General features: G+C 39.7%; 1 protein-coding gene and 1 long non-coding RNA gene across 2 annotated transcripts; both read right to left on the minus strand.

The window, feature by feature from the left end:
• Positions 1–203: 203 nt before the first annotated feature.
• ggt1a (gamma-glutamyltransferase 1a) lies at positions 204–12,398 on the minus strand. Its single transcript, XM_088009055.1, is given in 12 exon segments — positions 204–1,087; positions 1,895–2,035; positions 2,038–2,207; positions 2,771–2,898; positions 2,985–3,172; positions 3,313–3,449; positions 4,685–4,834; positions 5,881–6,041; positions 11,329–11,521; positions 11,839–11,928; positions 12,014–12,144; positions 12,226–12,398. Coding segments are annotated over 12 exon segments (1,809 nt in total). The 3' UTR covers positions 204–940.
• Positions 6,888–10,319, minus strand: LOC148157723 (uncharacterized). The gene is made up of 3 exons (XR_015764287.1): positions 10,069–10,319; positions 8,934–8,988; positions 6,888–7,769 (listed from the first exon to the last, which is right to left on the minus strand). It is a non-coding gene; the product is annotated as an uncharacterized LOC148157723 (long non-coding RNA).
• Positions 12,399–17,232: the final 4,834 nt, after the last annotated feature.

A 17,232-nucleotide genomic window follows, 5' to 3' on the forward strand; every position in this document is an offset into this window, starting at 1 on the left:
TTGGAAAATGTTTATAACATTAAAAACTGGAGAGTATAGAAATTTTGTATGGAAACGTCATGGAGGCCCAGTAAACCTTTTTTCTGCAATTGGTTTGAGCCATTAACTGAGATGTTAATGGCTCAAACCTCTCTGTCCCATGATGATGCCTTCAGTGTGAAATGCAGTCTCCGTTTTCCTTCAGTTCTCACATGAGATGCATATTTCTGTTTCTCAATGTTTTAATAACAAGCATGGCAACAAAACATAGCATAGGAACAATGCATGTTTAGAAAAATATATCTGCAAATGTTTTCTTATTTCGGAAGATGCTATACATTCACTTAACCTCTTTACGATATGAAACATGAAGAAATAACAGCTTCACTGTCGACTAGAAAACAACACGTGGAGCTTCCGGTTTGGTTCAAGGCGGAACCACCTGAGACTTCCTCGCGCTGGACTTATCAGACCTGCTAGCGCTGCAGCGTTTTACCTGTAGTCCTCTTTTCCAGACAGTGTGTCATAAGTTACAGTATAATTACTTTTTATTATTATTACAAAACAGGTTAAAACGCCGCATTGACAACTTACCAAAAGTTGACATGGTTTCATCAGGCGTTCGTTGGAAATACAGCTGCGGTGTTTCATAAGTGATTGTCCGGCTGAAAATAGATCCAGTTGGAACCTTTGGCTTCTGCTTAAATCCCTAAAATGTATTTTCCTGACCAGCATCCGAGAGTTATGCTAGCCACGACATCTTACTTTACTTTAAACCACAAAATAAAATAATTTATGTAAGAAGTTTTGCCGAAAAACAGGTGGTAGGCTTGAGTCAGTTCCCATGTTTCGGCGTCTCTGTAGTGTAAACATAGCTTCCTTCCTCGGTGCAGTTTCCGTAAGTTTTCTGTTTCTGTCAGAGTCTATGTGGAAACTGATCACTGAGGGAAACCGGACAGGCTCAGTATCCAGCTGGATAGCCTCCTTTCCGGGGGTCGGACTCCGCGCAGAGACGCTCTCCCTGCCGAACCACGGCCTGGACCACGGAGTCTGGAGTCCTCAGTGTTTGGGTCACATGGTTCTTCTGTTCCAGCCCCTCCAGGACGCTCTGCACAGATACCGAATAATGAGTTACGTAGGATTATTGAAAACAATCATTTTTTTCAATAATGTTTTTGAAAAAAATGAAGCATATTCTGAATCCCTATTGTACTCACATATAATATGTATTCACATATGTATGGTATGTCAATACCATACATATTGTTATCACACACAATATGCATGTGAATATTTGCTATATGTTAGACGTGCGATACTGCATATTTTGATATCGATCTGATATCAAGTAAAACGAGGGCAAGTATCGCCGATACTGATACCGATACTTTTTATTTAATTTTGATATTTCATCAAACTTGTGAACTTTAGGTGTTTTTACCTTCAAACAATTTTCTTAAATCCTTCGACAAAATTTGGATAAAGTGTATAGGTATCTACAAAATACCTTAACATAATAAGTTAATAAACCAAAACAATAGAAAAGCAAAAGTACAAAAGAAAAAAACATCAGTTGAGAGCAAATCCAACTAAAATCTTTCCAGACAGAGTTCAAATTTCAAGAGGGAATCTTAAGCTAAAGTATCAGTCTTACCATGCAAAAATGCTTAAATATAATATATAATACTTGTTGCACTGCATAAATGCACCGAATAAAGTTCTATTTACTTTTGGAGAAAGTTCATTTTAGGCTTCTGCCTTTTTTAAAAGTGCTGCTAAACTTGCTATGACATTTTGCAACAGTTGTAGATTTACCTTATAGAAGTTACCGAAAGGTTGTTTGACCTTGTATCATAACTGCTAGCGCTTCCTTTCTTTCCTGTTGTTTTGCACGCTGCGTCCACGCCTGGCTCACCTTTTCGAAGCCCTGCTCCACCACCGTCATGTTGGGGTTGAGCTGATTGTGAACTCGCGGCTCCATCACAGCTTTCTTTAGGTCATAGTTGAAGAAAAGGGAGTTGAGGATAACCTGTTGCCACCACAACACATTACATAAGTTTTGCAGGACGCAGAGTGGGAATCTACAGGAGACGAGAGCGGCTGAGTCGTACTCACCAGAGCAGTAGCCGTGGTGATTTTTGTGCCCCCAGATGCTCCTACGACCATCTTCACTCTGTTGTCTTTGTCAAAGATGATTGTTGGACACATTGAGGACAGAGGTCTTTTACCTGCAACAGAGAAACAAAGTGGTTCTACAGTGCCTTGCAAAATTGGCATTTTTGGTCATGTTGCAACGACAAGCATTTATGTGTTTTATTTGGATTTTGTCCAAAGACCTGGGGTATCCAACTGCAATTCTCAAAGTCAGAAACTGCATCTTTTAGATGTCTCCTGATGCCTGGGAAATTGTTTTATCATCAAACCGTGCTTTCACATTCTGCACCAGTTCACCCCTGACCTGCTGCTGTGTTCCTGAGTCTAGGTGAATCTGTTGACTCTCTATTGTTTTCTCTGTCGCCGCCACAGAACCGTTGCATTTACAGTGATATTGCATTTCACACAGGTGGACTCCGTTTGAGATCAGGTGACTTTTGTTTTCCCTGGATTTGATTTAAGGGTGCTAGGGTAGAGGGGGCCGTACACAAATTCAAACCAGACTTTTCGAATTTTCTTGAAAAGATTGTTTTCTCTTCTAGCTCACAATCATCCACTGCTCTGTTGGTATGTCACACACAATGCCCAGAAAACACATTGAGGTTTGTCGTAATGTGATTGGTTGATTTGGTAAAACCTGGCTGTATGAAGTTGTTGGGCGACGGCGGAATCCCAAATCCATTGGTCATGTACGGAGAGCTGAAATCGTCCATTTCATCGTTGAAAATGATTCCCGTGGACCGAGACATGACTTTAGACCCAAAGCTGCGAAGCAAAAGCAACTCTTAGAAAGGTTTTGTTTATCTATCTAAATCAAGTGTCTTAAAAAGCTGAACATTTAGGACTCTCACTATAGATTAATGGTGCTGGTGGCAGCGACGGCACTCCCGTCCTCGGCTATGACGGACAGGTGAGCTGTGCCGTGATTTTCTGGAACAAAATACTCAGGCTCATAGTAGTTATCCGGGTGGGTTGTGTCATCCGTAATTTTACTCCGTATGCCGTCAGCAAAGTAGTCTGAGGTCATGTTGTTTATCAGCTGAGAAAAAAAAAACAAGTCAGTGTTAGAGAGGAAAATAGACGGAAGTGATGATGAGAGGCTCTCAAACACTTGTGCCTGCAGATGTTGCAGTTAAACTGGAAAGGCGTGAATGAAAAGCATGAATTGGGCGAGCTTACGTCAGTAATGTTGAGGTACCGCGGGTCGCCCAGTCTGCTTCTCTTGGCGTAGGCGAAGCGAAAAGCCTCGACGATACGATGGTAGGTCAGAGTTTTTTTCTCGGCTGTTGAGACACTCGTGTCCGTGAAGTTGTACCCTGCAAAAACAGAAACATACAGTTACGCAGTTATGGGAAAATGAAATATATACATAGAAAATCATATCAAACCATATGTTTTCTAACATATTTTGACAAAGAAACTTCACCATAAAAGCAGACCACAAAATGCTAAAGGAAGTCTCAAAAAAATACTGAAATGTTATTACAGAATCTACAGACGACTCTCGTTCATATGCGAGTGGGTGCCAATTTGATCAAAGTAGAAACTTTAGATGTTTAAGTTTTATGGGAGATGCGTGAAGAGAAAACTTTTGCTCTCCAAGAAAGATATAAAGGTCAGACTGCAGCTTGGAGGAGAGAATGTAGACTAGGACCAGGACTTTTGTTGTTGTTTTTTCTTGGACAAATGAGTTTAAAGAAAAAATAGTTGGACACCAGAACAGAGGACATATTTGGTATAAACTAAACCCAACATTCCAGGAAAAGGTCCTAACACTAATTCTGAAGTGTCTTGGTTTGGAGACACGACGCCCAAAACCCATCGGTAAACCCACCAAGAATTGGATAAAAACACAGGATTTGAAAGCTCTTTATCTAGTCAAAGTTTAAACCCTGATGTTTCTGAGAGTAATGTAAAATCTGAACATGCAAGAAACCCCGCAAACCTCTCTCAGCTCAGCCTTTGACTTTCAAAAGTCAAAGGCTGGTAGATGGCTACAAGAAGAGTCTCACTGAAGGTGTTACATCCAAAGGTGTCAACACTAGTTATTGGAAGGTTGGGGTGTCCTAACTTTTTCCCTCACTGGAAAATGCATTTTAAGTTTAAGTGTAAAATGAATAGATTTTCTAAACCAGATTGAATCACTTTCATTTTGAGGAATAAGTAGGAAATCAGTCCAGTTATCAACTTGTGAACATTTCCTAGTAACAAACACAATTTTTAATGTGTTATCCTAGCTTTTTATTCTACATAAATATCATTAAATATTCACATTTTACTGAAATTGTTTCATAACTTACAATGGTTGTGAATCTATAGGTATGTCCTAGTTTTCCCTTATGCAACATTAATACTTCAAGGCTATCTCTTTGTTGTTGGGAACGCAGCTTCCCTGCTATAACAGATGGAGCGGTGAGGGTGCATTTCTATCTGGCAAGCGCAAGTGTTTTCTGCCTCCACAGCAGGCGGGGAAACATTCCCGGGATGACCTAGGGAAACCTGACATCCTTTCTTCCGCATGGCTGCCCAAGCACTCAGCCGGCCTGCTCACCATCCACTATGTTGAGAATGAGCGCCAGCACGGGCCCGCTGGAGGGGGCGTCTGGAACGTGGATGGTGTATTCCCCGACGTTCAGCTTCAGAGGGTTCTCGTTCAGCACAGGCTGGTACTCCAGCAGGTCATCGAGCGTGATGATGCCACCTGGAACACAGATGAAAGCGCTGAGGATGCACTTCAAGTTGTTTTTACTCTACTTCTTGATGTATGTGTTGTGCAAATTGTTTGCTTTAGAATAATGTTGAAAATTCCACCCTTTTTCTGAGTACATTTATTATTTATTTTTTTTAAATCTCATATTAGGACATTTTGTCATCTCTTAGAAATAAATAAAATTTAAGTTAATCAAAGTTCCTGAGGACACGCAGTTAGCAAACCTTCGCCTTCTGTTTTTTGGGGGTATAAATTAAGATAGTAGGAGAAGTAAAGTTTGCTGTTTAGAGAATTGCAGCAAAGAGTTAATATGTTGGGTTCAACAAATATTTGCAACAGCCATAACATGCTGCTGAACTGCCAATCAGATAGTTAACTCTGTCCTTTCATCGTAAATTTAAGAGTGGAGTTGTCGAAGCTGCACTGGGATTTTAAGTGGAACAGTGTGCTTTGGTCAAACATTAAGATTTTTTTTTTCTTTTTATAACAAACTCCTCAAGATGGACTTAGCATAAAACCAAAGAGGAATATGTGGAAAACTGCTTCATGGAAACTGTTGAAGGTCTGTAACGTTGTATATCTGTTTCTCTTCATGTTTTGAATAAAAATAAAGGTGGGTTCTACATGGAAATTAGTCAAAATTGGGAAGTGTACTAAAACATGACCAAATCAACAGAGAAATGGTTCAACAGACATAAAATGAGCCACCTTCTGCTGGTGTCTTAATCTCCACACTAGAAACCTTTAGAAAATGTGCAGAGGAAGACGTAAGAGAGAAGTTAGACCACCGGACAATGTATGCAATAAAATGAAAGATGGCTCTCTCTGTGTACACCAACTTTGTGAAATCTTATAGGAAAAGACCAAGTGCTGCCCTGATGACAAAATGAGACTCTGCCTCCTATCTGTAATTAATTCTACTCAAATAAAAGGTCTATTTTTAAGACTTTGTGCAACTTCATCAGGGCTTCTCTATGTCTGTTTTGATTCATTCCTTCTTCCTTTCACTTTAAAAGTAAACACACTGAGCACAGCACCTGCCGCCTGGATGTCCTCGACGATGCTTTGTGCCATGGTCCCGTTATAAAACACATCAGGTCCCTCGTCCGCTATCCTCTGATACGTCTCAGCCAGCTTTGGGAATTTAACAATATCATTTTCTTTCAGGATTCTCTTTTCAGAATCACAGAACACCTCGCTGTGAAAATGACAAAAAAAAAAGCAACAAAATAAAGACGTTACAAGTGTCTGAAGACAGAGAAAATTAGAGACAGCAAGACATGACTGAAAATGTGGAACAGCTGAGCTCACAAAGCCTCAGTAGAGAAAAAGCTCCTGTGTATGCAGATTATTTCCCATAAAATACTGCTGGGTTATTATTACTTTATCTCAAATGCTGGGTTCAGTCTGGTGGATCATTCCAAACAAACACACAGTAAAAAAAAATTCCGTAAAAAAACTGGAAAATGTCCTGGTAATTTTCTGCCAGTACATTTTCTGTTTTTTTACGGAATTTCCGGCAGAATTTTTTCCGTAATTTAACAGATTTTTTCCCATAATTTAACAGTTTATATATGTTAAATTTTAAACATAGAAAACTGTTAAATTACGGAAAAAAATCTGTTAAATTATGGAAAAAATTTTGCCGGAAATTCCGTAAAAAAACAGAAAATGTACTGGCAGAAAATTACCAGGACATTTTCCAGTTTTTTTACGGAAAAAATGTGAACTAAAATACTGTTAAATTACAGGAAATTTTTGAGGGAAATTCTGTAAAAAAACTGAAAATATCCTGCAAAAAGTTACCAGGTCATTTTCTGTTTTTTTTCTTCCAGAATTTCCATCAAAATATTTTCCATAATTTAACAGTTTATGTCAAATTTACCAATATTTTGGCAACCCAAAACTGAAATTCTGTCTTTTTACTCTGTCTTGATATATTCACAAACTTTTTTTAAAAAACCTTGGACATTTCCAAATACTTTTGTCTTCCAAGCCATTGAAGTCTGTATTTTTTAACATATGTTAATTATAGAGTCAAATATATTAAAGTTAATGTATTTAATATATTCTTAACATAACTTTGAAACAAAACTAATTTCTAAGTCCACAGGAAATGTATTTGTAAAACACAAAACACTGAGTTTGAAAGTAGCTCATGCAAAATGATATAAAAATGAAACCATTCTACAATTTGCAGACTTTATTTTGCAATTTAAGACCAAATTGATGTAATCTAGTCTTTATAACCAACCTTTGCTATTATACATTAAGAGCTAAACATATTCTTGCTAATGTTTATCTTCTGTACATCACAACTAATTTATTGTATTTAACTATACAAACTTTCAACTTATAAATTAAATGTAAAGCAGTCTTGACTCTAGTCTTTGAAATCAAATAAACAATTTTGTTAATTAACATGGAACATATAAAAATTGCTTTGGATCATGAAAATCATAGTTGTAAACAGGACCAACATACTTCAAAATATTTTTTTTTATGAAATACAGGTATGAATATTCAGTTAAAAATCAAATACATAAACACAGCCTAATGCCAACGACAGTGGAAGACACTGGATTCATGAGTGTGTGCTCTCATTACCTCTAGTCGCTGTGAACATAACAAAACAGTCCATTTTATGTTTATGTTCTGCAAAAAAAGGTTAATCCAACTCTTAGGTCCAGTTACCAAGAGCTTGAAATGTTCTGACCAGTTCTTGTGCTTCGCAAAGGTTCCTGGTGCACCAGGTTTGATGAGATCAATCACATTTAAACTTCATAAGGCTCAAACTTTCCATGGATTCCCAGTCATTCAGTTCATTAAGGGAATTGAGCCATCTGGTTGGAATGCAAAGCTGCTTCTTCACCTTCGTCGGCGACGTGTCAGTCGACCTCGTTCAGGGTTTGAGCCCAGAAAAACTCTAAAAAAAAAAAAGAGAATGGATATTCAAGTTTAACACAGAGACTTACTTTTTCTAAATTACATTACAGCAGCACATCACCTTGCTCATCAGCGTCTCACCAATTGCTAATAGCTCTTTCACAAACATTGAGTAATTTTGATGAATTCTGACATAAAAAAATTTACACTAGGAGTGTGTCAATTGCAGATTTCTGGCCAATCTTTAAAATCTGACTTGTCAATTCTGATTTTGGCCGATACTGATTGTCTTGTCTGAATATTGCTAAACGCAGCAAAACGTCAGTGGGGTGACTATTGATAACTGCAAACATGGAGACATGACCTGGTGGGCCGGTCTATCAGTCAAATGTCTCTAACAGGAGAGAAAAGCGGTTGATTTTTAGATCTTTGCTGAGGTAGATAAGATCAGTGGATGAAATCACCTTCACATGTACTGGCGGATCACCAATCTTCAAAATTAAGGATTTGGGGAAGATTTATTGGTGCACCCCTAACATACACAAGTACACAAATATTTTCTTGAGAAAATAAAAACATACACTAATTTTTACATATTTGTTAAAATAAAGTCACCATGTCATGATTTTATGTTATGTATAATTTGTGAAAATAAACTCCTCCACTCTCCCTGAGCTACTATTTCCATCTGAAGAAATTCACCACTCCCAACCAAAAACAACCAATCAGAAACAGGAGGAGAGTCTTAGCGCTGTCAATCAATTTACCATTACAGGAAAACCATTTATCCACTGTCATCGGTGTCCATGATAACTAATCTCAACATTCATGACAGGTTCCGTTAGCTGTAGCGTAGCCAAACGCAAGAGATCGGGGAGAAGTGGGATGAGCAGCACCACAAGAGTTTGTGATTGACACGCTAACACCTGCCTCCTGGTTCTGACTGTTTGAATCCAGTTAGCACTGGCTAACAGAAGAGCTACATGTTTTTTCCACACATTATCTCTCATGCAATATCAGGACACAGTGACAGCTTCAACAAATATGTAAAAAAAACTGTATCATAAGTTACAGTGCTGCGTTAGACATTATTAGAAAGATACAACAAAACATTATGTCTATATTATTGTAGAAAAGACCACACATTTCTTAATTTAAACTAAAGGTTTAACAGGTTGAGTAAAACAAAAACAAATGTACACACCTATTATAAAGATGCCTAGTTGCTTGTCAGGAAAAGTTCAGGAGTGTCTGGACAGCTGTTGGAGAGAAAACAAAATAACTATACAAGGAGAAAAATATATAAACACCAAAACATGCAAGTGTTCCAATGATTAAATCAATCATTTGTTTTTTTAACAATTAAATGAAATCATTTGTTCTGACAACAAATTTAGAACAGTACTAGTTATATAGTTTTTAAGCTAAGCTACAATAACCGATAATGAGTTTGCAAGCAGGCATTTTTTTTTTTTTTTTTTGCAAAAGTCACTTATTTACTCTCAGTGATGTTTATTCCTATTTCAGAAACAGGAAAATGAACTATCTGTATGTACGATCCACTGACTTACAATTTATATGAGGCAAGAAGCTTCTGACCCACTGTAACAGTTTATCAACCTAACCTAATCTCAACATGCCTGATTAGAGCACCGAACATGCAACAAATTTAACGCTAACTGAAACACGAGCCGTCCCCACCCCAGTCTTAAGGTCGTCCCCTCGAACGGTTTCCCTCCGCCCCCATTACGTTCGTTCGTCCGTCCGTCCGTCCCCTGGTCTAACGGCTGCTCCAGCTCCCACCGGCTCCCAGTTTACGTTCGTTCGTCATTCGACCACACTCCCCCCCCCCCCCCCCGCTACTTCCCACCATCACCTCTAACTACCCCCTACTCCAGGCGACATTTCCCATATTCTAAAACCCCAAACTTGACATCGAAAGTATATTTACCGAAGTTAAATGGCAACCTGCTTTTATGTTAACAATCGGGACATCAAATCATGTTTAGCAAATAAAACAACTGCAGCTTGATATTTTTTAAAAAGCAGGATTGAGACACAAGTAGCATGACGCCATGAACGGTTAGCTTTCACGGGCCCAGTTCAGTTTGACTTGAAAAAATGGTCGGTACTTTGAGTTCGGTAAAATAAATAAATAATAGTAATACAGCAGTCACCGTGTTTTACTTGTATAATACACAAGCAAACGCAGCATTGTAAAAAAAAAAAAAAAATTATCGTGAGACTCCTGGCACACCAGGAGTCTCACGAAGTCAACTACAAATATTTAAAAAATATTATTCATAGAAAAGAAAGTGTTCTTATTTATTTTACTTTACCAGGGAGGTGGCAGAAAAGCAACTCCAACTCTTAATCCAACCGAAGTCCAAAAGATATATGTTGCAGGGTCCGGCTCGGTAGCTTGAAATGTCGTCTGACCAGTTTTCGCGCTTCGCGAAGGTTCTTGTTCCCATGATGCAATGCGTAAAATTGAAAATACAGTAGAAATACCTGTAAAACTAAAAAACGGAAAACTTCCTTCAAATTTCTACGGTACATTTACCAGTTTTTTTACAGTTTTTTTTTTTACAGTGCACATTAGTTCAAAACATTGTGACCTGGTTTGTAGAGTAGAAAGAGCCTCATCGTTACTGACCGACCGCCATTTTAAACTAAACTTGAAACGACTTCACTGAACCTATTTGACACAATGAAACACGTAATGGCAAGATGAGAAAATGATGCTGTTAAGGGTAGTGGGTTGGGTTGAAGACTTTGCTTCCCACCACACATTACATTTGCTCGATTAAACTATCAAATGCTGACTATTTTCTAACTAGCTAACTGTTAGCTAACATCTTAGCTAACGATTTTCAGCATCCAGACTTTGAATGAAGTCAGTGTGGACTGGTGACTTGTCTAGCTAACCTAACATGCATGTTTTTGAGCCGTGGGAGGAAGCTGGATACCCAGTGAGAAGTTACAAATGCTTAGGTAGAAAACGTGCTCTGTAGAGACAGAACAAACGTCACACTGGGAGGTTCACCTCACCTGAGATGGAAACCAGGACTTTATACTGTTTGAGGTGAGAGCGCTGACTACCGTGGCACTGTGTAGCTCAACTCAACAACTTCATAGTAATTAGACTTTTATTGACAAACAGTTTGGGTGTGAAAATTCATGTTGCACAGTATAGTTAAGCGTCTCTATTGACTTTATGAGCAATTCTTTGGTGCAAGTGGGAACACAGCTAACGTGAGCTAATCATTTAGCAGCTAAAAGGCTAATGTAAATGTTCAAATTTACTCTCTAGTTTTTCTAGTAGCCTACATTGTTATACAAAATCATTTCGCCATCTTATTTTTCCTGTTGGAAAAGGTTCTGACCAGATTGTTGCAAATTCAAATTTGCGGTTGGTGAACAATGATGAGGCTCCTACTACTATCTTCTCTAACTGGGGTTTTGAACCAATGTTTAAAACTAATCAACTCCTTCTCTAACAGCATGAACCCAGCATTCACGTTAACAGCACAATGCAGCAGTTTTTCCTTTTTCTTATTAAGACAATGTCAAAGCCAACTCTTTCTGTTCCCCCTCACCACATGTTGGCGTCTCCTTGAATGGATTCTTTGCTCTTAAAGATGGCGTGAGCCAGAGCCTTCCCGATGGGGAAACCGTCACGGGCCAGAGCGATGCTGGGCTCAAACAGCTCCTTCCAGGGAAGCCTGCCATGCCGTTTGTGTGCCATCTCATAACCTCGGATCTCTCCTGGGATCGCTATGGATAATCCACCTGTCATGCAAAAACAAGCCGTGTCTTTGTCAAACATTGCTGATTAAAGTAAAAGCACACAAGGGACTGTTGCTTGCATATATTTAACACCTTCTGCTGTTTTATTTTAACGATCCTATTATAAATAGAGCAAGAGATGTGACAGGAATGTTGCAGAAGACAGAGTACTCCTCAGAAGCTGGATGGATGGATAACTTTAAGACTAGAATATGTCCTCCCTAAATCAGTCTCTTGCTGTTGGAGATTAAAGAGGATAGACAGAAGCAAAAATGCAATCTGTCACTGGAAAACACTGTGAGCACACAGCTAGTAGGTACCTGTGCGAGAGAGTTTGGTGTTGTTGCCAAACATGTCTTCAGTGGCGTTCATGGGCGCTGTCTCCCTCGCATCTATTGTTTCCACCATCCCTGTTCGGCAGAGAGCGGGGAGGGATGGGAAAGCGCTCATACTTTTTCTTCATTTGTGACCTCTTGACCTGCGATATGCACTCACCTGTGGAAGCATTATATATTATAAAGTAGAGCCCTCCCCCGATACCCATGCTGTGAGCATTCAAAAGGCCGACACATAGCAGGGCGGCGATGGAAGCGTCCACAGCTGAGCCATTTCTCTTCAAAATGTCCCTGGAAACACAAGAATGCACTTACCGGATGAGAAGCACACACACGCGTAGCTCAACATATGCGCTCAGGCTTTGCTCTTACCTCCCCACTTCTGAGCACTTTCCTGCATCAGCAGCCACGGCGGCCTTTGAGTAGAAGTAGTCTGAGGGGGGAGGCGCATTTTTCCTCCCTAAGCCCATGAAGACCCCCAAGAACAGGCTCACGGTGGCCACCAGAAGGACCACCACACCAGCAATCAGGGACTTCCCGACCATTTTCCTGTTTGAGAAAATCATCAGACCGCCTTCATCAGACCTGCAGCTCAGGTGGGTAAAGTTTCACCCACAGACTTTTTCTTTTTTCCCCATAATTTTTAAGATTGCTCACCTTTGATATGCTGTTATATTTCACAGGCTGGTAAAAAGAAAAAAAACAACATCAAGCCGAGGAGAAACAACGGGAGCTGACCAGAGCCTGAATGAGCATCAGCTGTAATGGTAAGGTGTTAAAGATGTCTGGCTTAAGCCACTGGGTGTGTCATCCATGTTTTTCAGGTGTTAGCTCACCGTCATACTGTGTTTGTTAAACATGTGCTGTGTTCCCGCTGGGTGCTTCAAGAGGGAAGATCACGGATAACGAAATATGGAAAAATAACAGTTATTGCAACTTTCTTCTGTCTCGATACGACCCTGTAATTGAAGATGGGCTCCAAAAGCTAACCTGCTGAATCAAATCTTCACAAAAATCAGAAGTAGTTACTGTTTAATCCATCATTTCTCAGATAATGACGCGAGTTTTCCAAGTGATGGATGCCTTCCTCTCATTTCTTTAGAGTGAAACTCTTGGGGTTTGTCTCCCAAATCATCCATAACCTTCCATTTCACTTTGCTATCAGTCTGCCACGGCCTGTCAGCGTGAAGGTGAGAGTGATCTATTTAAAGTCCTGACTCTGCAGTCTGTGATTGGTGATCTTCATGTGTTCGTTCAGCAGCTAACGCTGTGTCTTACAAAAGCAAAAACCCGAGCTGTTTGCACTTTGTGATGTTACAACCACACTCTTCAATGTGTTTCACTGGGATTTTATGTCACAGTGTCCTTGTGTTTGTGTGTTTCTTTTATTTTTTTTAAAATCTGAATTCTCACAGTAGAGATAATCTCTTGTCAAGACATGCAGCCAAAGCCCAGACAAAGTCCAGAACTAAGTCCAATTGAAAACCAATAGCATAGTACTACACAGTACTGATTCAACCGGGATGAGTAAAAATGCTTTCCACCCTTTTCAAGTTTTTATTTGTAAAGATTTTTTGGGGAACCCTTCATCCTCTTTCTCCCAGTTCTCATATAAGCACTTTTCAACCCTGTGCTGAAGAGTCATGGAGTTTAAGGTTCCAACAGGGAGTGTGAATGCCGTCACCGCACCCCGTTTCCGTCAGCTGTTCCGGTGCACGGCCCTGTTGCTGACCTGCTTTAATGTCCAGCTGCGGATCGGCTGTAAATCGAATCACTTCTATCTTGTTCTGTGTCTCTCAGGTTCAAACAGCGATGTTTATTCAGCAGTCACAGCTGAATTATTACAAAAGAGGACAATCACATTACTGAGCGCTGCTGCAGCAGGCCACACAAGCTTTCCTTAACTATTCTTGCACATGATTGTCCCTGGATGATTGAACATCTACATGTTTTTATCCCCAGATCTGGACGCTTACAACTGTAGGTTTTCTTTGGGATTAACGGGGAAGGATGCACTACCTCTCTCTCTCTCTCTCTCTCTCTCTCTCTCTCTCTCTCTCTCTCTCTCTCTCTCTCTCTCTCTCTCTCTCTCTCTCTTTCTCTCTCTCTCTGTCTCTCTTCCTGCCATGATTTGCCCCAGTTTGTTTATGCACAACAACAACAAAAAAAGGGTGTGTGTGAGGGTTTGGCTCTTCTATTCCTGTACGTGCAGCAGCAAAATTTAATCACGAGCCGGCCACAGCAACATGAACAGCTGGGACTCAGCGGCAGCAGCGGAGGAGGAAGGAGGTGATGTCACGTGTTTTCATGGTCAGCTGCTGGGCTGTTAATGACAGGATCTCTGTTGTTATCTCAGCTGTGTTTTATATACCAGCAGTGATGAGCAGCTGGGTTTTGAAACCGCATTATCACATCATGATATAGATGGCAACATATGTACAGATATTAGTGTGAAGGAGGTGTTACAGTTTTCTGCTATTTTTTTTTTTGTCTGCTATTTTTTTTTTGTCGCAAATGTTTCAGATGATTAAACCAAAGATTAAACAAAGAGAACCAGAGTAAAACACTGAATGCAGTTTTCAAATTATGATTTATTTTTATTTAAGAAGCTGTCCAAACCAACCATGACTTGTGTGAGAAAGCAAACGCCTCCTGCAGTTAATAACAGGTTGTCTTTCATGGCCAAAACTCCCATCAGGCATCAGAGTAAAACCAATAAATAAGTCCTTCACCTTGCTGTGGAGGAAGTTTGGCCCATTCCTGAATGCAAAATTGTTTTAGTGCAGCAACACTGGCTTGTTTTCGAGAATGAACAGCCAGTTTAATATCATGCTTCCACATCTCAATCAGATTCATGCTTCCAACTTTGAACAGGCCACCACAAAACCTTTATTTTGTGTTGCCTGAACCGTTCAGTGGTGGATTTACTGCTGGTTAACCCACGCGTTCATGAGCGATAGGCCATAAAAGCGTCGGTCATGCGTCATCAGTTACAGCAAGCGAGTCATGAAGTCATGAACACTGGCCTTATCCGTGGCAGATGAGCCCTGCAGTGGTTTAGATGTTGTTCTGGATTATTTACTGGTTTCCTCAAGGAGTTTTCGATATGCTCCTGGAAGAGTTTCGGTAGGCCAACCTGCATTTTAAGTTCTCTCTGTTTGTGGGCAAGAACTCCAAACCATGTTTTACTAGAATCCCAGTCCCTGTAACCCAGTACAGACTCAGAGATGTTGTTACCTTTGACTGTAAGGGGATAAAAAAATTACACATAAATCCCCAGTAGCACAGATCTGACTTACAGAAATATTGTCTTTTTTTTAGTGGTATTGCTTTACTGTAATATGTTGGCTAGGGCTGAGTGTGCAGAACTCAAAAAGAGTCAAATTGAGGTCATCATGCTCATAATCAGCATCCAAATCCATATAAGCAACTGAGGCATGAATGCTTTGCTGCCTCCAGTTGTCCCGTTATTCTGCATGAGCTGTGTGCTCCCTTCATAAACCTGATTTCTTCTGTTGTCCTTTCGAAATGTCATTACCGCATGCTCATGTTTTCCACCCGACAACCTAATGGGTTTAGATAATGAAGCCGAAGGAGAACTGCTGGAAACGGGGCCACATGTTAGCCAGAACACACAAACTCGTCTCTGTTGAGAGAAATGTGTGTCGTTTCTGCAGCGATGCAAGATTTACGTTCAACTCAAACCGATGTAACGACATTGTGGAAATATACTTCAAAGCTGTTTTTGATCAAATGCTGTGCAATTTGGATTTTCAGATGGACTTGTCTGGTTAAAAATGTTCGTCAGGTATCGATTTTGTGAAAATGTGTTGGAGAAAACGCATTATGGTTCCTAGTCTCAAGATTAGAAAGGTTTATAAAGCTCTGTTAATATGTTCTCCTGTACTTATCAGAAATGATAGAGAAAGCGTTGGACTGAGCAGAACCCACTCTCCTTTTTCTACCAGCTGCTGATCACTGCCAGTCAACAGGCTGAATGAAAGCTCATATTCTGTTCACTTGTAAGATAAATTCAGGTCTTTTTAGATATCATCACTCTGACAGAAGTTATGCAAATATCAGCAGATAGCTAAAATAACCAGCTCATTTCAGCTTTTTAAAATTCAGAACGGTCAAATGTGTAATTTCTCTCTTGAAAATTGCTTTTAATTTTTTATTAAATTGTGTGAATGTAGCTGTTTGCCTAGCTACATTGTTAAATTAGTAATCAACAATAAATAGAAACTGTAAGCCGTCTATCAGTGCAATAATCAATGTATTGTATTAATATCATTAGGATGCTGCTGTCTTTACGTTTTAAACTAAAGCAGTTAGATCATGTTTATATTACATATATTACAATTTCACTATCATGTGAATTATTCAAGTATTTTTGCACAAGGAGAGAAATTCTCTAACTGTAGACAGAAGGAAAACGAGTTTCTTTAAGAGACGTCTTTAGCAAATTTATTGTTTTTGTAATACTTTGTTCTGCCACTAGAGGGTTTTCCCACTGGAAGACAAGAGAAAAAACTTTACAGTTTTTACTGACTGCGTTGTGATTAAAATAATTTTTACACTCATATCCTGGTGATCCATATCTGGACTGGTTTATTAAAAAAGCAAAACCTGAACCGCATGAGAAAAAGCAATGATGATACATGAAGAAAAAGGACTGGAATGTCTGATAAATATTGCATAATTGTAGATCTGTTGGTGCTAATAAGTAGCATTTTAGAAAGGACGTCATTGTAGAAACACAGCTTTGAGGAAAGTGAGCAACAGGGGATATTTAGGGAGGAGAAACAGGTGTTGGAGACCAAAAACGGTAAGCTTGAATCATAGAAGAGAATAAGGTCAAATCAGGATCAAAGTGCTTTAAGCCACAAGGATTGGAGCTACAAATAGAACCAGGCTGAAGAGGCGGGTGAAATTACCGATAGCCGTCTACTTTGTAGTTTGAAGCCCCCCCCCTGGGGCACTGCTCCTCCCCTCCTCCCCCCCTCTCAGTGTGGCCCCATGGAAACAGATAGTGATCCAGAGAGTGACTGCGAAAAACTGGGCCATGGAAGTTCCTCAAAGAAAGAGCACTGACAGAAGCAAATTGGATCTGACAACTTGTATAAAAGCAAAGTGACAGCTGGACTGCCCAAAAGAGAAATTCCTACTTATCTAATGGCCGGTGGGAGAGCGCAGAGCTTGTTTCAACAGCTGGTAATAAGATGTACTTTTAGCCTTTTTGAAGGCTGGATCGGTGACACCTGTTATTCATCTGAACTGAAAATTGAAAAAGTCTGAACAAGTTGCCACGTATTTACCTGTTGGTGCCTAACAGAACTAAAAGGTGAGAAAAGCACTGGTGAGAGAACTCCACCCATT

The sequence above is a fragment of the Poecilia mexicana genome, unplaced genomic scaffold (genome assembly GCF_051168715.1).
Source record: "Poecilia mexicana isolate PSO_F unplaced genomic scaffold, ASM5116871v1 scaffold_9, whole genome shotgun sequence".
NCBI classification, from domain to species: Eukaryota; Metazoa; Chordata; class Actinopteri; order Cyprinodontiformes; family Poeciliidae; genus Poecilia; species Poecilia mexicana.